Source organism: Oenanthe melanoleuca, chromosome 25 (genome assembly GCF_029582105.1).
Source record: "Oenanthe melanoleuca isolate GR-GAL-2019-014 chromosome 25, OMel1.0, whole genome shotgun sequence".
Taxonomy (NCBI): domain Eukaryota; kingdom Metazoa; phylum Chordata; class Aves; order Passeriformes; family Muscicapidae; genus Oenanthe; species Oenanthe melanoleuca.
In genome coordinates, this window is record NC_079358.1 from 1,794,380 (window position 1) to 1,814,391 (window position 20,012).

The 20,012-nt window shown below is 50.8% G+C and overlaps 1 protein-coding gene and 1 long non-coding RNA gene across 3 annotated transcripts; both read right to left on the reverse strand.

Annotated features, from left to right (window-relative positions):
* Positions 1–2,150: 2,150 nt before the first annotated feature.
* LOC130263491 (uncharacterized) lies at positions 2,151–9,163 on the reverse strand. The gene is made up of 2 exons (XR_008842332.1): positions 8,875–9,163; positions 2,151–4,111 (listed from the first exon to the last, which is right to left on the reverse strand). It is a non-coding gene; the product is annotated as an uncharacterized LOC130263491 (long non-coding RNA).
* A 1,291-nt stretch (positions 9,164–10,454) lies between these two features.
* On the reverse strand, positions 10,455–19,098 carry ANP32E (acidic nuclear phosphoprotein 32 family member E). 2 transcript variants are annotated; one of them, XM_056511036.1, is made up of 7 exons: positions 18,828–19,098; positions 17,147–17,296; positions 16,552–16,674; positions 15,752–15,914; positions 14,863–15,017; positions 13,977–14,028; positions 10,455–13,153 (listed from the first exon to the last, which is right to left on the reverse strand). In XM_056511036.1, the coding sequence occupies exons 1-7, from the start codon at positions 18,879–18,881 to the stop codon at positions 13,089–13,091; spliced, it is 762 nt and encodes a 253-aa protein (XP_056367011.1). In that variant the 5' UTR covers positions 18,882–19,098; the 3' UTR covers positions 10,455–13,088. The 2 variants fall into 2 exon arrangements, with proteins under 2 accessions (XP_056367011.1, XP_056367010.1); XM_056511035.1 differs by having other exon boundaries at positions 10,455–13,156.
* Between the last annotated feature and the right edge of the window lie 914 nt (positions 19,099–20,012).

A 20,012-nucleotide genomic window follows, 5' to 3' on the forward strand; every position in this document is an offset into this window, starting at 1 on the left:
TTCCTGGTTGTGGTTGGTGTTTTCTCTTTTCTTTCCTGGCTGCAATGACAAGGTTTTTTTAAATTGAAGAAAAAAATAAAACCAACTCCCAAACCTTAACCAGACTCCAGTGATACTTCCAGAGATAACTTTCAGTGCTTTTCCACGTTGATAAGCTGGATTGCTTCACAAAATTTTTTGCAAGAAACCACTGAACTTTGCTTGTGCCCTGCATCCCAGGTAGTGCCAGCAGGTGCTGTATTTGTGACTCCCACACCAGCAACTCTCCTTGGATTTTGGAATGCTCATGGCCACGCTGATGAGCAGAGGCCTCTGGAAGAGCCAGCACAGACTCGGGGAAGGGCTGAAAGATCACGAGCAGCTGCTGGTGCAGCCGGCCCGGCACACCTGAGCAGCCCTGCCCTGCTCTTCAGGGAGGTCCTGTAGGGGCAGTTTTGGGGATCTTGCCTCTCTGCTCAGCCCTCACAGTTCTTCCCCCTGCATCTCCCCGCTGCCTGCTGGCCCCCTGCCCTGGTGGCATTCCCAAAGCCGCTGGCATGGTGCAGGGAGCCCGAGGGAGCTGCTAAGCCCAGGGCAGCACAGAGGTGGCTTTGTGCAGGGCCCCTCGCTCGGTGGGGCTGCCCATGCGGGAATGACGCTGACAAAGGGCTGTGCTCGCCCAGCAGTGCAGCAGCCGGCTGCCATTCCCAGAAAGGGCTGCTATTGTCCACCGGGGCAATTATCTTGGGTCTGGAGACAAAACACTGGATCATTCCAGGAACACAGAGCGCCCTGGCTGGGCAGTGCACAGCAGAGAAGTCTGAAGCCTGATAATGGCCAAGAACTTTGGGTTCTGCCCAACTGTGCCTTGGAAACACGTACAGAAGAGGGAAAAGGGGGCTGGGAAGGGGATTTCCCATTACACTACAGGGAGACGGGACTGGGACAGGATTCTTAAGATGTAGGCAAAGCGTCTCCTACAAAAATAGCTGCGATTTGCTCAACACATGCTGAGGAGTGGGCAAGCGTGTGCTGTGCTCGTCAGCTGGCACTCGGCTCCAGAGCCTGCATTCCCTGCCTGCTTCCCAGCACAGCCAATCCCGGGAATGCTCCCGCTCCCAGCCAAATAAGGACCGCGGGGCGAGGAGCCCCGGCTGCGTGCGGCACACAGGAGCCCACCCTCCCTCCCAGCCAAAGCGCCTTTTTTTGGTTATTTTCTACCTCTCCGCCTCAAAGCTTTAAGCAACCCCCTCCTCCCTCCCTTCCTCCATCCTCTGCCTTTCTAAGGGAATAAGAGAGACACCTTAGGATGGAATTCGTGGGAAGAAACTCCTCCCTGTGAGAGTGCTGAGGGCCTGGCACAGAGTGCCCAGAGCAGCTGTGGTGGCCCCATCCCTGGAGTTGTCCAAGGCCAGGCTGGACGGGGCTTGGAGCAGTCCGGGAGAGTGGAAGGTGTCCTTCCCTGCAGCGGGGGTGGAACTGGGTGAGATGTAAAGCTCTCCCAAGACCCAAACCACTGCATGATTCCATGACCCTAGGAAACACTGGCACCCAACAGCCTGGGAAGAGACGGCTGAAAACCCAACAAACCCCACAGGCCACGGGGGCTGTGCTCAGATGGAGCTGACCCCACCCCAGAGGGTTCCTGCCCAGGGAGCACGTTTTGGGGTGCCGACCCACAGCTCAGCCCCATGTGACACTAAGTCTCAGCCACTGCAGATCGGGGGCAGAGGGAGCAGCCGCAGAGTCTCCGCAGTGCTGAGAGGCCGCTGGAAAGCAGCAAGTACCAACTAAGAGGCTTTGGGAGGCTTTAAATAGAAATTACACTTGGAGGCAACTTTCACACTGCTGACGGGCAGCAAAACTCGGGTGTAAAGCAGAAACGGGTTCATGTTGTTCCAGCAGCAGTGGGCTATTCTGCAGGCTGGAATTACACCTAACAAAGCAGTTCACAGAAGTAAAATTCTGGTGGATAAAGTCCAGTTTCTCCAGCAGTTTCCATCCTTGTAAAAAGCCCCAAACCTCCCAAGTGGAGCAGGAACACCAGGAACTCATGGCAGAGGGTTTTCAGGCTGAGGAGGGGGTGGATAAATACAATTTTTCAACACAGTCAATGGCTCCTGATGTGCAGAAGGATTTCTTGGAGTTACTGATGAAGAAAACTGCAGAAATTGTTGGTTTGGTTTTTTTTGTCCAATAAAGCAAATGCCTTAAAAAGAGAACGTAGGATTTGTGTCCAGAGGTGGGAGGTGGGAAGCTATAGACCCTCCAATATCCCAACTGAATAACATGTTCAGCATACCTTTAGAATAAATTCCATGGGATCCCAAGGCACTCTAATATGTTACCAGAGCTGGGGGCATTCTTTCCTGGGCACCTGTGTCAGCAGCTGCAGGTGAACTCTAGCAATGCTGCTTGCTCACACAACCCTGTCCCTCATCAGCTTTTACCCCCATGGGACAATCAGTTTGGACTTTTGAAATAAAATGGGAAGTGTGGTGCTTCCTGCCTTAGAGTGCTGGAAGATTAAATCTTCTTCCAAGTCTCTAGAGAGGAAGAGACGTAAAATAGTTTGACCCACATTCACAAGAATAATTATTGACTTAACAAGTTCCAACTGGGTTTTCAAATTAAAGCTCAGAAAGAATAGACCCACTTCCCTAAAAAAAAAAAAAAAAAAAAAAAAAAAAAAAAAAAAAAAAAGAAGAAGAAATCCAGTGGTTTTGTATGCCAGATATACCTGTGTGTAAATGTATCCCTGGAATTTGTAGAGATTTGTGTGTGTTCCCTCTCTTTAGGGAGGAATTCTTTGGTGAGAATCACAGTACAGTGCCTTGCATTTCTTTTCCCTAAATCCAATTTGAGATGACAGAGAGTTCCTCATCAGGCTGAGAGATCCCTGAGTGCCAGAGGGGCTGGTTTGGCACTGGGAATGTTTGACACAACACCTGGTAAAGTGACACCACGGAAGAGGTGAAAGGTGCAGCTGTACCTGTACTATTGGAAGTGTTTCTTGAGCTTGGCCCAGGAATATCAAATCTGCTGATTTGTTTGACTCTATAAAATTTCCTGAAGGCTTGAAAACTACAGTGACTCTTCCACTTCCTTAATTTGTAATGTATTTAAAATTTGTTGCTCTGTTTCGACACAAATCAAAAGGCAAGAGAGGATTTAAACATCTTTTTAACATTTGGGAATGTTTGGGAGAGGCCAGACCAGCCAGAGATCAAAGGGCAGAGCTCAGCCCCCTCCTGATAGCAGTGCTTAGGAGCTCAGCACTGAAATGGGGATTTCTCCTTCCAAACTCCTGCCATGGGGCTGACAGAATGGGGGCTGCAGTTGAATAAAGAGCCCATACATATAGGACAGGAGGACAGAGGGAACCATTCAGAGCTGGAGGAATCTGTGGCTCACAGGCCACAGACACTGGGCAAAGTAGGCAAAGGTCTGGCATCGACTGGAATGAGCCAGTGGAGATGTGGACATCATTACTTAAAGGACTCTCAATAAATGGGCTGAGTCATTAAAGGCTTTAAACTGAAAGAGAGGAGGTTTTGATTGGATTTTGGGCAGGAATTCTTCCCTGTGAGGGTGGTGAGGCCCTGGCACAGGCTGCCAGAGGAGCTGTGGCTGCCCCATCCCCGAAGTGTCCGAGGTTGGATGGGGCTTGGAGCAGCCTGGGCTAGTGAAAGGTGTCCCGTGGCAGAGGGTAGAACAGGATGAAGAGCTGAGAGCAAGGAATCAACCTGCATGCACCCAAGCTGCCCCTGCCACTGCCCAGGGCTCTCCTTCACTGCATCAGTGCCAGCTGCCAGCAGGCCAGTGCTGGCCCGGCTCCACTCGCCAGGTGCTACCGTGCTTTGTGCTGCACCAGAGACACTCCCTGCATTTCTCCAGAGCAGCCTCCTGCTCCATGCAGCCCAGTGCTTCTCCTCCCAGCCCACTTGCTGCTATATATAATCTGAGAGCTGTCTACCTTTCTGCAGACCGAGCTGGGAGTCGTGCTTCCCAGAAATCGTGAGGCGGCATTCAGAACGCTGGTGGTTCCTGGAAAAGCCTCCTTGGAATGCCTGCTCCAGGCTGCTGGCTCTCTTGTCCTTTGTAGGTCACAGGGTCACTCGGGCTGGGCCTGCTGGCAGGACACAAACGGGTAAAGTTCACTAAACGAGAGGTCTGGCTCATATTGGCTCATAAAAACAACATTTGGCCTCTGTATGTCAAGCAGATCCTTTGGAATATTGGTTTCTCTCTCCTTGCTGAAGTCAGGTATTTGCCTGCTGCCATCTGCTCCCTCCTGCCTTCCAGGGAAGAGTTCACCCACCCAGCAAAACCACACACAAATCTGGCTAAATTCTTGTTTCTTCATGGGCACAGCTCACCCTTCCTGCGACCTGAGTTTGTGCTGCTGCAGCGCTCCTCAGGCAGCTCGTGACCTCAGTTTGTTCCTCAGTTCTCAAAACGTCACTGCCTGTATTTTCAGATGTTTTAAAACCATCTTCCCTTTTTACAGTGCCATTGAAACAGTTTTCTGACATTTTTAACTGCTCAGCAGTTTGGGAATGTTTCATTACACAGAAAAGTTATGTCAGGGGCTCAGGCCCCAGGATTTGGGCCCTGAGTTATGGAATAACAGGATCAGAGTCTGACAATGAACCCAGAACCTGTGAGGCAGGAAGAACAGGGCCAGGCCTCTGCCAGGTCCTTGAGGCACGAGCTGGGATGAATCACCCTGTTCTGTGTGCCCTTACCCCATGCCAAGGGTAAGTATGAGATCGCTGTGCTCAAAATAGGAGAAGCTGCTCCTCCCTCATGATTCCTGGCAGGTGAGCTGCACCTTCCTATGTCAGGGACAGGATTCCTGCAGGAAGGAAACTGATGCCACAGGGCACGAAGCACATTTTCAATTAACTGATGGTGCAAGTGACAGTGAAGGAAGTATTCAATATTCCCTGGCACAAAACATTCCCTAAGATTTTCCCACTTCATTTAAAGGGAAAATATAAACCAGCAGTGCCAATTTAGCTCCAGAGGAGAGAAGGGAGACTCCAAATAGGAACAGACCAGGTGCTCAGCACTGGGTAGAGCAGTGAGGGTGCCAGGGAGGAGGGAGCAGGGTAAGGAGGATTGTGAACATATTTACAGCCATCTGGCACCCTGAATTATCCAAACAATGAGGCTGCTGGAGCGCTCACTGAAACACAGAGGGAGAGGGAAGGAAGGAGTTAGTTTGGGCAGAGGATCCTGAGGGCTTCATGCTTTCAGTGTATGCTTTCTGGAAATGTTTTATATCACTTATAAAATTATTTATGTTACTGGAGATGTAGCGAAATTAAACCAGAAGGAAATGGAAAGGTTATTCCTTCCGGAGTTTTTCCTCCCAAGTTTCTAGAAATCAAGTAATAGGAAAGAAAAGATATCTTGGGAAATCTTGGGAGGCAGCAAGGGAGATCAGAAATTAATCAGGAAAGTTTATCATCACCAAACTTCCATGGCACCCAGTGCAAAGAACAGCATAAACCCACCAAGTTCAGTCAATTCCAACCACATATTTCCTGCATTTTTTTTCAAGACCCTGCAGTCCCATAGCCTGAAACGGGCAGGGAAACCTTCCACTAAGCCGGGTTGCTCCAGGCTCCATCCAACCTGAAACACTTCAGGGATGTCGAGACCACAACCTCTCTGTGCGAGTCCCTTCCGACTTGGGATATTCTCCGATTCTCTGCCGCATTTTCGTCCTGGAATTACTGAAGCTAACGAGCCCGGAACTTTCCAAAAGGTGCCATTTTAAGGAGTCGCTTGGACTCTGACGGGGGCAAGGCTCAGAGGCAGCCGGGCTCTGCTCCCCCCTCCGCAGCCCGCGCCCGTCGCTGGTCGCGCTGTGCCCTCTAGCGCTCGTTCTCCGGTCCAGGGCGGCTGCAGCCGGGCTCACCGAAGAATAGCAACGTAGAATAGCATCGGGAGCTCTCCGTGGAACTGCAATTACTGAACTGTTTCCCTTCCCTGCCCCGCACGTGGCACGGGAGGAATCACACGGGGGTTCTCCGTGCAGAGCACTCGCGGACCGACAGGAAAATCCATCCAAGAACAGCACGCCCGAGTGCTGCCCGCTCCCACCCCAGCCAGGCGGCCCCAGCTTTGGTCCAGACCCGCTTGATTCCCTTACACGCCATTAGAAATCCAGGTGTGTTGGAGAGAGAGAGATTTGGGAAGTTTACTAAAGCTCGCACTGAGATGTACACGAGAATTCCCGAATTTATGGGCATTCGATTATTTCTCTCTTCTCTGGGATTTCTCACTTTGTTCTAGGGAATACTTTTTGGTTTTCAGTGTTGATCTGGGACTTTTCCTTGTAGTGAGAATGCTTAACATTTGTGTAGAAATTCTGCAGCAACTGGAGCCTCCAGCGTCCAGAATCTCAGAGCAGAGAGAGGTTACTATTCTTCCTCCTTCTGTTCCTCTTGTTGCTTGCAGAGGAATAATGTGGTCTGTGCAGGGATGTGAATGAGGAGGAACGCTGGATGATTGTGGGAAACAAAGGGCTCTCTCAGGAAAAAACCTCATTAATTTGTGTAGTATGTTAATGTAAGAGATTTCATCAACAAGCAACCTTCCCCCTCCCAAGCCCTACATGACTGAAATGGAAATACCCCTCAGCAGATCATCAGAGAAAACATTCTCATCTCCTCAAGTCTGTGCTTCAAAGCACACCCCAAACAGAATATAACAGCAGAAGCTTTTGGAGCTGCACGACTGTAGCAGGAGTATGGGGTGGGTGTGCACGGGAGGTGTGAGCACAGCCAATATTTGGCATTAAAAAGTCAGCACTCAATTACATTCTTAAATACACTTATGACAAAACAGGGCAAGATTTGAATTCCCAAGGCTGATCCTACAGCTTTTGGTGTGGATCCTCCAGCAGTGACACTGATGAAAGAACAGACTGAAGACACTCCTGGTTTCCAGGAACACAAATTACCCAAATCATTCCAGTTGGGTTTTGCTGTGACATGGGAGCTCACTCAAAACACACGGAGCGTAGAAGAAGCACCACAGCACACTTTTAAGCAGAATAATTATGACTCATAGTGGTGATGAAGCTGAGACACAGATGTGATTCTGAAATGAGTTCAGAAAGTCATTTGCTGCAGGGACGCCTTAGTTTCAATACGCCATTAGCCAGGAGCTCCCTCCCTCCCAGCCTCACATTCCCAATTAAACATGATTCCTGCATGTCCTCAGCATTCCAGGGACAAGGACGTGACCAAGCCCCTCACAAATGGCCAGGAGATATCAGCACTTCACCCAAGCAATGCTGAGGAGCTCTGGCTGGCTGCTCCTCAGTCATCACTAGATTATTTTATTTGAATTAACTCTAGTCTAGCAGGAGATGCCCCTCAAACACCCTGGGTGAACGTTTCATTCACATGGAGAGACCAGCTCCTTTTCCAACATGAATCCACACTCTGGGGTCATTTTTTTCCTAGAACAGAATCCTTTTCTCAGTGCCAGGAGTTCCCAGTTTTAATGTGTCCTGTGGTTTTCTGCTGGTTTTCTGTTGTGGCCAACATTTATTTTTGGATTCTCCCTCATTTGTGCCAATTAAATGAGAGGCAATAGGAAAGACTTTCCTTGGCTATTTTTGGGGCTCATTTTTTATTATTTTCTTTAATGACACACACTTAAAGCAGAAACCAAGAATACTATGAAGCATACTATGAACTGTAATTTTAAAGTTTAAAACCAGAAGAGTGTTCCCCAGGAGACCAAACTCTATCTCCAATGAGAAACCTCACAACAGCAGCAGCAGCAACAGGAATTTCCCTGCCCTAGGCTCTGCAGAGGGACATTTTCCATGTTCTGCTTCAAGCAGCTGCTGTCCCTGACTCCTTCTGTCCTATCCCGTGGGGTTTGTTACCCCGGGGGAGCTGCATTCCTGACTCTCCATTTGTGTCAGTCGATCGATGAGCAAATGGAGAACACGAGTGCGCGCGTCTAATGTGACAGCAAAACCCCGGCACAACCAAGAGGCTCACAAATGGATAAAAATAATTCAAGCATCGTTTTTATCTCATAAATTCAGATCCCGTTCTTTGGTTCAGACCTTTGTGGTGGGTATGACCAGTGAAACTGGTGTATTTTTAGCATACGGCAGCTCTGCTGCCAAAATCAACAACATCTCTGGAAAATGGGGCAGTTTTCATTCTAAAATTTCTCGTTACTCCACCATGCAGCTCCAAGGATTTTACAGTTTTCTCCAAGGCCAAATTCCTGAATTCATGGGATTCCATGAGAATGTCAGCTTCCTCATTCTCACATAAAAATATATATGAGGAAAACTGAAAGTGAGCTGCCTGTGGGATAGGCAACGGGAGACCCTTGGGGTTTACATCCTCGTCAGTACGAGGTTTTTAAAATTAATTTCATTTGAGGGAGAATAAAGGGGCGAAAAGACTAACTGGTCGTTATGGAATGTGTGGGAATGGCAACAGTTCTCGTAGCTCTTGGTCACATTTCATACTAAAAACCTCTCCCTTTATTCAAAGTCTGACCTGTGGGAGCCCCAGACAGACTTTCACTCCCCTGACCCAAGCACCTGAGTCACAACAATAACCCCAAATCCCTTCAGTACTGTGGCTGGGCTGAATTAACCTGTAAATGGGCAATGGGATGTGGGGATGTAGTTGAGAAAGGGGGACATTTGCCTTGGAACCTGCACATGCCACATTGCCCTGGGAAAAGCAGGAGCAATTTGGAGAACATTAGGAATTACACAGCAGCAGGAGCTGCCCAAAAACACACGCTCTGGAGTTCTCTTGCTACTGGGCTTATCTAGAAAACCTTTAGAATTTTATGAGGAACTTCTTCCTATTTTTACCAAAGTTTGACTGAATTTACCCTTCCTCATACGACGTTGACAGCTACCTTCGGAATCACGGTTTGTATTTTCGGCTTTTTTCTCCGCTTGGACTCTGAACCACGTAGTTTTCCACACCGGAATGAAGTTCACACAACAGAAGGGGAAAAGCCTCTCCTGAAGGCCGGGGGGGAGCAGGAGCTGTTTGGGGTGGAAATGGAGCATTCCGGGGGGCAACGGGAGCTGTTTTGGGGCGCAAACGGGACCTTGGGGACATCCCCCCCCCTCACGGCGGCCATGAGGGGCCTGAGGGGCCGTGGGCGGGGCGCCGCGCGCGCGGGCGGCGGGAAGGCGGAACTGCGGCAAATCTCAGCCAATCAGAGGCGGGGTCGCGGCTCGGCCCCTGCGGCCCGCAGCCGGGGAACCCCGTGGGTGGCGGCTTCCCGAGGGCGCGCGCGCCCCCTCAGGCGGGGAGAGGCGCCCCGAGCCCTGAGGAAGGAAGAGGAGGGGAAGCAGCGCCTCTGGGAGGGGGAGATAAGGGCCGGAGAGGGAGCAAGAAGGGGCGCCACGAGACAAAAGCCCCGGCAGAAGGAGGAGGAGGAAGGAGGAGGACGGAAGAAGCCGCCCGCCGGCACGGCTTCCCCTCACTGCAACAAAATGGAGGGCGGCGGGGCTGTGCGGTGAGGCAGAGCCCAGGTAGGGCGCATCCCTCGCTCCCTGCCCAGTTCCATCTCGAGACCCCGGCAGCGGCAGGTGCCTGGCGTTGTGGCAGCAGCCGAGCTGTGTAACCCAGAGCTGGGGCAGGGAGAGCCGGTTCCACGCACGTCATGACAAGCTGAGGAACCATCAGCCGCGCAGCAGGTTTTTCCTGGCTTTGAAGATGCGCCCACAAACCACTTGAGCTTTCTCCTCTCTCCTTTGCAGTCAGAGTATTGTGCGACAGCCTGGTTCTACCTCACCCACCTGCAGCCCCAAAAGATGGATTTAACCTGTTTAAAGTCATCCTGAAACTCAAGTTTCAGTGGGAAATGGGTGCAGAGGGTAGAGGCGCCAGCGTGGGGCTTCAGCTGGAACGGCAATTCTTCCCCACCCTTTAAAACTAAATAAAATATCCCAGAAAGTCACCGCCCATTTCTTGCCTAATTGCTCATCCAGCAGCAAAGCCTGTTTGCCAAGGGCTTTCTCAAGTGCATCCAAGGGATTTTTGCCAGGAATGCTGGACTAATTCCAAGATAAAACAATGCTCTCTCTAGCTTGGGAGGAGCAGCAGGTTTTTTTTAAACATTGTTCTTGTGTGAAGAATATTTCAGCAGCAGACTTGGCTCAGGCTGCTGGGCACAAAGTAGGATCTGTGAAAAGCAAATCTCAAGACTCACCCAGACTCAGATGTCTGAGACATTAGTGTTAAACTCACCTGGAAACACTCAGGGAACTATTCAGGTTTTCTAGAACATCCTTCCTCGACTGTTTCAATGTTACCAAGGACTAAAGTACCACAAGTCCAAGTTCCATTCCCAGAAAACACACACCATTCTGCAGATTTCCACCCCATTTAAACACAAGCAGAAAGAAAATTCCCTTACTGCATTCCTTCCACAGGTGGACATACGCCGAGAAGTAATCCAATACAATAGTCTCAATTTATTTGAAATAATTTGGTTTGAAAACTTTTTAATTTAAAATTTACAGCACACATGGGGAGGAAACATGTTTTGTTACAACTAAAAGTTACCAGAAGAGTGCTGCAGGGCTGTTGTCTTTAATTTAACACTGTCATGGCTTTATTCAAAACACAGTTGCACAAAATCAGTTACTCCAAAGTTTCAGGAAAGAGTCGGAGAAGGAACCAAACCACACTATATACAGACTGCCATACAAAGAGCATTAAAATAGGACAAAACCTCTACAAAATATAAAACCCACCCTGACGTATTTGCATGAAAAGACCACCCACCAAGCAAAAAAGTTTCAAAAGTTATCTGGAGGCTCTGAATTCCTCGTTAAAAAACGCTGTTGCTGCATGCCGAGCGGAGGACGGGGGACCGGGGACGGTGACACCGGGACAAACAGACTGTGGGGTCGGTGAGGGGCTCGGGTTCCACGTGTGGCTGACGCACGGCACTGCGGGTGTTTGGGAAGTGGCAAGTCTGGCCCAGGGAAGGGCTGTCACCCCTCGGAGCTCAGTCTGTCTGCTCTCTGCAGCTGGACTCGCTTATCCAAACAAGCCCACTGCCCGCATTATTTTAATCCATCAAAATAGACTCTTTTTTTTTTTTTTTTTTTTTCCATTTAAAACTAATTTTATCTGCATTAGTAACAGACAGTTAATTAAAACCCTGATGTGTAGGTGCTCTAATGTACACACTTATAAATAACAAGTTTCAATCTAAAGACAATAAGCAAAAAGGATGGGAAAACACTTTTTCTCTCCAAGCTGAGCACGGAGTGAGTGCCTTGCCCAGAGCCTTCAGGACATGACAACCGTGCACTGACCCACCCAGGACCCATCACAAACATGGTTGTGGCTGCAGAGGAAGTTTCACCACAGCTTTTCTAGTCTTTAGAGATACTCCTGAAAAAGCACAAAGGCTGGGGAGTCGGCTGTTCCCGAGTGTACCACTCCAGGCTGCCAGGGTTTGGCCCTGCTACACAGCTACAGGAGAAACCCAGAGTTAAGGCTCTAGCTGGGGGGAAAAAACCACACACACAGGGAGTGGGGCTTTGCAGAACTGCAACCCTGTACGATCTGAACAGCGCCGAAGAGCTGGAGGTCACACGGAGCTGGTGTGTGAAATTCCTAGGGAACATCCACAGGGAACCAGGTGATGAGGGACTGACTCGCTCAGGCCCAGGAATCTCCCTCCTCACACCCACAGGCTCTCCCCAGTTTCTGGCAGCTATTGACAGCCAGGACAGATACAAAAATAAGTCTCTGGAATAAAGCTGTGTGTGATATTTGGTTCAGGACCTATGTGAGACAATGTCAGTCAGTGATACCATGACTACACTGTGTGAAACCTAGGTCACGCCTGAAGGAGGAACGCTGGAAGTCAAAATTTGTTTCCAGCAGGAAAGATGATACATTGGGGCAGATTAGGAATTTTAAAGGCTGCTAGAAAAAAAGCTTCTCTGCACATCCCCCATGCCTGCTCCTGATGCTTCTCTGCAGCCACTCAGTGTAAACCCCCAAATATTCCCAACTGTTATACACAAACTGAGCGTTCTGCCTACAGCCAGATTTAAACAGTCTAAGAGGTGACGTGCAGAGAAGGGCCAAGTTGGGTTCATCCTTCCCTTCAACAGTTCTAGAAAAGCTGGGGGGTGGAAAACAACACACTTGGAGGAGTTACCCGTTCACTTCTGTATCAGAAATGCATATTTCATCTATTTTATACATTTTATAGCCATGAGTGGTGCAGAATTCCCAGAATGACAATGCAAGAGCAAAGTGAGTGAAGGTTTAACAAAGATTTCTAGCAAAAAGGTTTAAAACTACACATTAATTGCTTCATTAATACCTGCAGTGACAATGGACTTGGGAGAAAAATTATGGACTGCAACCTTTTAAGGATCACAGCTCTTTCAGTTTGCCAAAATACATCCTTGAAGGAATATAGTGAATACTCCAAACACTGAACATTGGAGCAAGCAGGAAAACAAAAACATCTTCTGAAACCCACAGAGGCTTCACCCTGGATCACGCAAAATAGAGAGGAGCCTTCAGAAAAAAAAAAAAATCACAGGAGTCACCTTTTAAAAACTGATACATGGGTGTCATCTAGTTGGGGGTTTCCAGTTGAATCCATGGAAAACTTGGCCTGGAGTTAACTGATTCAAGAGAGGGGGGAATTCGCTGTAGAGCATTTTTCAGTTCAGCTTTTTAAGCGTAGAAACTTTAAAATCCTGAATGAAAGCTCCCAATATTAAACCCACGGGGCATGGGATTGGATTCAGGGCTAACAATGACCAACACAGCAAGATTGTACGAAATTAAAGAGCTCCAAAGAAAAGTCTGGTGGGGGAAATTTGCCAATGGCTTCAGTGATTATAGGGCTGAAAATTGTTCTCTACAGAAGGTTCCCTATGGGCTATCAGAGCTTATCTGGAATGATAAAAGGGGCAGGAATAGTAAAACCACACTTCTGCTATAAAAAGTTAACATAGGATTTCTGTCAGGACATCTATGGTACATGGACATACAGAGCTGCATAATCACTATTGCGTCTTCCGTAACTGGAGAGTCTGGTCCTGCAAATTAATCCTCCTCCTCCTCGCCTTCGTCCTCGGGCTCTCGTTTCCTCTTCTCCCCTCGGACGCCCTCTGCTAGGGAGAGAGGGACACAAGCTCTGTTATGCTCTGCCCACACAGCACTCCCAGCCAGGGCTGGCAATGGGGATGAGGTGCAGACACGTTCCTGAGGGAAATCCCTGCACGGCAGCACCGGGATCTGCACAGTCCCTGCTGCTCCTGCCTGGGTGCTGGGCTGTGCGCTCTGCTGGTGGGAGCCCGCAGTGCAGTGCTGCCCCATCCAGCCCAAGGATTCCCAGCACTCATTCCCTGCCACTGGCCCATCCTGACTCCAGGGCTGCATTTGTACAAAGTCAACGATTCACACTGCTCCTTCAGAAACACTGTTTTTGCGAGCAGAAAATCCAGCTCCCAAACCTGCTCCATTGAGCCCAGCATGGGGAGGAGATGGGAGCTCAGCTGGGAAGAAATTCTGGGATTTGTCTTTACAGAGACATGGAATTTTTTATGAAAAAACTTTTTAAAAAATATTCCAGTAAACCACTTGCAAAAAGAACTTTGTCCCTGTGGCAAAATTGCTTATGGAGAAGCTGGATAAAGCTCCAGCTGCTCCTGGCTGCCAGGCTCTGCCAGCAGAGACTGCTGCACTTGAGGGATATTTTCAGTGTATGTAAATAATAAGATGCACAGCAGAGTGCCACTCCTCTCCACACAGGAGAACAATTTCCAACTGCACAGGAGATAGTCTTTCCTTTCAGAAAAACTGTTCTTTCTTCCTCACTTTTACTTTACTTTTATTTTGGTTTTGTGTTAATGTGCATGTCCAAAACCACAAAGATGAAGAATTATAGAGAATTGATTGTTTCAGTCACAACTTGAATACTTGACCACTTACCTTCTTCCTCCTCATCACCTCCTTCAACATAGTCATCATCATCTTCTTCATCCTGTACAAAAATTGGGAGACATTTTTACAATTGCTGTTTATTGAAGTCTTGCTTCCACAACGATCCCAAGCAGAAATCCAGGAATTCCCCACACTTTCCCCACCAGGGCATCAGTCAGCCCCAGAGGCTCATTCCTTTGCTTTTCCTCACTGTTCACTACCTCAAGCCAGCTCAAGGTTATTGACAAATTAACTGTGAGAGAGAAGCCAGCAGCTCTAGATTGCCTTTGAACCTGCAGTCAGCAAAGGCCTGGAGGAAAAGGTGCACAACATATCCTCTTCCCAAGTTACTGGGAAAACGAGTAACTTGTGATGTTGGGTTTTTTTGTCTTGTTCTGAAGCTGATAGATGAGAAATGTAAACGAATAAACAAATCAGCTCCAGAGAATTCAACAAACTCAATTCTTTTTTTCATATCTCTCTGCTTGCTGGAATTTTGTACACAGGGAGTGTGACAAGTCAAAATGGGGAAGCAGGCCACTGATGCTGGCCCTTGGAATCCTGGAAATAAACCCACTCCACATTAACTCCCTGGCAGGAAGCAAACTCTTATCAAAGAGCCAGTCCTGGCCACAGGGGCCTCCAATCCCAGCCAGGGTGCTGCTGGTGCAGCCTCACACTCAAACCCCACACCAGGGAGGACCTGAACAGCACCCAGGGCTTCACTGCTGTCCTGTCATCTGTGTGACCAGTTCACAGCTACAAGAACTCTACTCATCACCTTCTGAAAGGTGCTTGTTTTCTGGGAACTGTACCAGAACTGTTTTCCCTAACCACAGAACCCCACAGGAGCTTCTCTTTGCTTCCTGCATTTGGCAGAATTTACAAACTTTACCTGAATTTCTTCTTTCATCAGGTATGAAAGACCAACTTCCTCCTCCTCTTCACCTTCCCCCAAATCTGAAGCTCCATCATCTTCATCATCTTCCTCTTCATATTCTCCTGGAGGCCCAGCTTCATTCTCATCATCATCGTCATCTTCATCCCCTTCTGCAGTGAAGGACAAGCATATAGATCAGAAGTTCAGTTCCACTCACTCCTCTCTGAGTATAGCAGGATGGCCTGGCTCTAATAGTTTTTTTCCTGAAGGGTGTGTGGATTTTTCTTTTTTTTTCTAAATCCAAGGCAACACATGGGAAATGACCATAATTTTAACCAAGTTAAATTTTGTCATTTTCTCCTCTAAGAAAGACTCTCAGTGTTTTTTTCCTCACAAGCTTCAAGCAAAACTCTCAATATCTGAAGCAGCTACAAATACAAACCTCTGCCAGCAGAAGGGGCTGACAGCCACAACAGCCCCCTTAAGGACTGCAACCAAGCTGGGGCCAAAAGGAACTAGGTGAGTTTTTGGAACTAAAATTTGTATTATACTGAAGCAGGGGGCTGAAGCCATTACCAAACCCTGTGTAATTTTTAATTCTAAATAGTGTGCAGGTCCCCTTGCTCTGTATCACCCAGTGGCACGAAAGGCTTTACTGCTGGCAACAACTTCAAGATATTTGTGTCTTATAGTCCAATTCCTTTAAGCCCAGGCAGCTTCTGCAGGACTAGACCCCTCTGACAGGAGTTTTTGCTCTGCATCAGTGCATTAACACCAACCATGCTCTGGACTCTGGTTTTCAGGAGCACGGGCAGAATTGCACTCATGTGCTCAGGAAGACCCTGCACTGCATGGAGACTTTATTCCATCCCAGTCCTATGCCCAGTTTGTTTCAGGAGGTTACCATCATCATCATCTTCTGAGTCTGGTGCCTCGTTGTCCTCCTGATCAAACCCATCCAGGTATGTGATCTGCTGGAGCAGTTCAAAGATGCTATCCCTGTAGTCCTCAAGGTTTGTAATCTCACAGTTGAACAGGTCAAGGCTCTTCAAATTCTTCAGATTTTGCTGAAAATAAATGAAAAGCTTTTTTTCCTGTGGTGCTCCCAGGTACAGCAGGGTCACGGCCCAAGTGTAATAGAATTTACTTTGCCCTCATCCCATTTCTAGTCTGGATTTTTCTCCCTCTAAGTTCTCCCCAGGATGCTGGCAGTGGCCAAACCCCCAAAGAAGGCACTTGTGTGGAATAACTCCCACGCAGCTCCCAAACCCCCAGACTCCCCCACACCCTGGGGGTTGAGTTATGTGCACAGAGCCAAAATCATCCAGAAAAATGGGTGAATGGATCACCACTGGCAGCTCCCTCCTCTGCTTCACTGTCCCACTCCTGGCTTATCACACCCGTGCCTGAGTCACCACACAGTTTAACGAAAACTCATCAGACAAACACATGTTAACGAGCAAGCACAGGAGAGTTTCCTCAAAGACAAAACAAGCCCAACCATCTCTGATTTGGGACATTCCATTCCTGACGCATTTTCCAGTAGTGGGGTTACACATGGCGTCCTATAACCGAGTTTATTAAACCAGACCAGCCACGAGACTGATGAACATTTGCACCAATCCAGTGCAAAAATATTAAGGGTTCTGGATAAAAAGTAGTACTTGTTACATCTCCCCAGAGCCCCTCCCACTTCATACTCACAAGAGCTTCCACAGTGCCAAGATCTTTGATTTTGTTGCCACTTAGATTTAGATATGTGAGATTAGGACATCTCTCTGCAAGGACCTCCAGGCCTCCAGAAATGACATTGTCACTCAATTCCAGCTATTGTACAGAAAAAAAAGAATTAACAATTACATTTTCAGCCTTAGATTTAGCTGCATCACTGTTACTTGTTCTCCCTTTAAGAATGTAATCACTTTTGAAGAGTCACCCAAGGTAACGAGCTTTGGCTATCAAGAAGTTCCCTTAAATTGAGAATTATAAACTGCTCCCTAAAGTTTCATGGATTGGGGCACCTCAGTTTTAAGTTACCAGGACTGGAGTTCACTGCCAGCAATGAACGACCCAAGGGCCTCCTCCCAAGGCACCTTGCTCAGCCAGGCACAGCTGGACCTCCCCAATGCCACAGCCAAGCACTTTCTGCCCCAAACCCAACTCGTCATAATTAACTGGGGACACCCCAAACCATTTCAGTTCTCAAAAGCACATTTCAGAGGCCCACGAAGCACAACCACAGGTGCTGAAAGGTGCGACCACAGCACGCCACCCCGACCCTGGAGCCAGGGACACCCACCTTGCGGAGCTTGCTCAGCGTGGGCAGCTTGGCCAGCGACGTCAGCTCAACGTTGGCCATGCTGAGGAACTGGAGCTCCTTGAAGGAGTCATTGAGCCCTTCGATCTCCCCGTTGCTGGAGCGGCAGTTATCGAGCACCAGCTCCGTCACCTGCGGAAGGCCAGCGAGGCGTGGGTGTCAGAGCACTCACACCAACTCCCACCCTCACCCAAACCCACCTCAGGGACAGTGGCTGCTGCTTCGGGGCCTCACTGGAAATCACACCAGCCTTCTGCCCCGGAATCAAACACCCACCTCATTTAAAAATTATGCAGCAGTTTCCCTTCCTCTAAGCACGCATTAAACTCTGCAAAAACTGCCAGCTGACCCCAAAACTCCATCGGTGGAGTACACTGATACAGCTGGTACAGTTCCCCACAGAACCGCTGCAGCCAGGACACATCAGCTGCTCTGCACAGACAACTGCTGACTTCTCCTCACGTCTCATCATTTTACTGTGCATAACCAAACTCATAAAACTAGTTTCTCGCTCAACCTAAAACCTTCTGACTCCAGATTATTTTCCCAGAGAGTCCTGGAGGTTAATTGAGCCCAAATAAGTAATTTCCTTGTGCCCAAGCCACTCGATAATCAATACGGGTCACGTACTTGGGAGAAGCAGCAACAAGCAGCAGCCAATTAATTTTAAATTATTTTATCTAGAGTGGAACATCCACTTGGTAAAGGACAGGCACAAGGTGACTCTTCCTTTTCCCCACACACTAACAAAATTTTGCGTGTGTTGCAGACCCCAAGCAGCACGAGGCCAGCTTTCCACGATCACTTTATTTTTTCATTAAGAGACCACCATCATTCCACACGGATTTTAAAGCTGGGTGCTGTGGAGAGAGGGAGGTTCCCAGCTTCGCCCCCGGCAGCTGCACGCTGGCAGGGCGAGGAGGCCTCCCCGACTACCTGCCACCAGCAAACACCACAGGGTGGGTTACACCAACACTTTCGGGCAGTTTTTCCCCCTAAAACCCACGTGCGCCCGGTCAGGGAAAGCGAACGTGTGCGGACTTTACTCTCGGGGCGGGCTTGGCCAGCGGGAAGCGATGGGAGCGATGCTCGGGGCCGGGAGGCGGCGGGGGCAGCGCGGGGCCCGGGCGCACGTGCGCTCCCGCCTTTCCCGGGGCTGCCTTCTTTTTTATATTTTTTTTTTCCTTTTTTAAATTGTTTTTTAAATTTTTTTCGGCTCTTTTCAAAGAAATGCAAAGTTGGAAGCGCGGGGAGACGCGGGAAGGGGTACGGGGACCCCACGGCACGCCCGGCGGGGCGGCGGGCGCGGGAAACGGCGCTAATTGTACTAATTAAAGGCGCCGGGATGAGCGACGGGCCGCGGCCGGGGCCGCCGCCGTGACCTGTTTACTGCGGCCGGGGAAGCGGCGGATTAACGTCGGGGGAAGGCGAGGCCGCCGCGCCCCCCGGGAACTTCGGGGCGCCCGAGAAAGGAGCGGAGGGGAACGCGGGGGGGCCGCGGGTCCCGGGGCCGCGCCGGAAGCGCCGCCCGCGCCCCGCCGGGCCCTGCGCCACGGCTGACCCAGATTCGGCACCGCTGCCGCCGGGCCTGCGCGCCCCGAAGCCGCAGCCACGGCCCCGCGGGGCGGGGGGAGCGCGCCCCGCCGGTCCTGCCGCCCCTCACCTTCTCGGGGGCCCGGTTCCGCAACTCCAGGTTGATGCGCTTCTTCATCTCCATCGCCCCCCCCTCCCGCGGTTCCGCACTGACGAGGGAGGGTGGCCGAGGGCGGCCGCGAGGGTCGCTGCGGCTGCGGCGGGCGCCGGGAGCGCGCCGGGAGTGGGTCGGGGGTCGCCGGGGCCGCCCCGGCCGCGCCGCTCCGCCGCAGCTCCGGCACCGTCAATGGCCGCCCGCACACTGCGCCTCCATGACACGGCGCATGGCGCCCCCCCCGCCACGCCACGCCCCGGGGCGGGGCTTCCCCGCGACGCGCCCTCATTGGCGCGCGGGGCGCCGCGCCATTGGCCGAACGCGCTGCCCGTCCGGGCGCGCGGGGGAACGGGGTTTGTGCTCGCGCGCGGGGGCCGGCGGGTGCGCGCGCCCTGAGCCGGCGGGGCGGGGCCGGGGGCGGGGCCGACGGGGAGGAGTCGGGGCGGGGACGCGATTCTGAGAGGGAACCGGGCCGGGGCCGCGGTTCTGAGGGGGAGCCGGGCCGGGGATCGCGGTCCTGAGGGGGAACCGGGCCGGGGATCGCGGTCCTGAGGATGAACCGGGCCGGGGATCGCGGTCCTGAGAGGGAACCGGGCGGGGGCCGCTGTTCTGAGCGGGAACCGGGCCAGGGATCGCGGTTCTGAGGATGAACCGGGCCGGGGATCGCGGTCCTGAGGGGGAACCGGGCCGGGGATCGCTTTTCTGAGGGGGAACCGGGCCGGGGATCGCGGTCCTGAGGGGGAACCGGGCCGGGGCCGCGTTTCTGAGGGGGAACCGGGCCGGGGCCGCGGTTCTGAGGGGGAACCGGGCCGGGGATCGCGGTCCTGAGGATGAACCGGGCCGGGGATCGCGGTCCTGAGGGCGAACCGGGCCGGGGATCGCGGTTCTGAGGGGGAACCGGGCCGGGATCGCGGTTCTGAGGGGACAGGGTTTGGCATCTCCCTCGCTCCCATGTCACGAACCCATGTCACGAACCCATGTCACGGACGGGGGTCCAGGGGCGCGCGGGGGTCTCACTTGCCATACCGTTGCGAATTTGTGTAATTTTTGGTTAATTTGCTCAATGGCAGCACTGCCAATGCATCGGGGAGGGGAGAAGGTTCACACAGCTGAGGAATAGCCCGACTCCTAAAAACCTGAGCGGCTCAGGGGGGATATATG

What these genes read in the sequence shown, in the direction of transcription:
- ANP32E (XM_056511035.1), bottom strand. Translation starts at nt 18,881, where the DNA reads ATGGAGATGAAGAAGCGCATCAACCTGGAGTTGCGGAACCGGGCCCCC. An exon ending in CGCTGAGCAAGCTCCGCAAG is followed by an intron (nt 16,675 to 17,146) that starts GTGGGTGTCCCT and finishes TCTGTACAATAG; the next exon opens with CTGGAATTGAGTGACAATGT. An exon ending in AGGTGATGAGGAGGAAGAAG is followed by an intron (nt 13,157 to 13,976) that starts GTAAGTGGTCAA and finishes CTCTCTCCCTAG; the next exon opens with CAGAGGGCGTCCGAGGGGAG.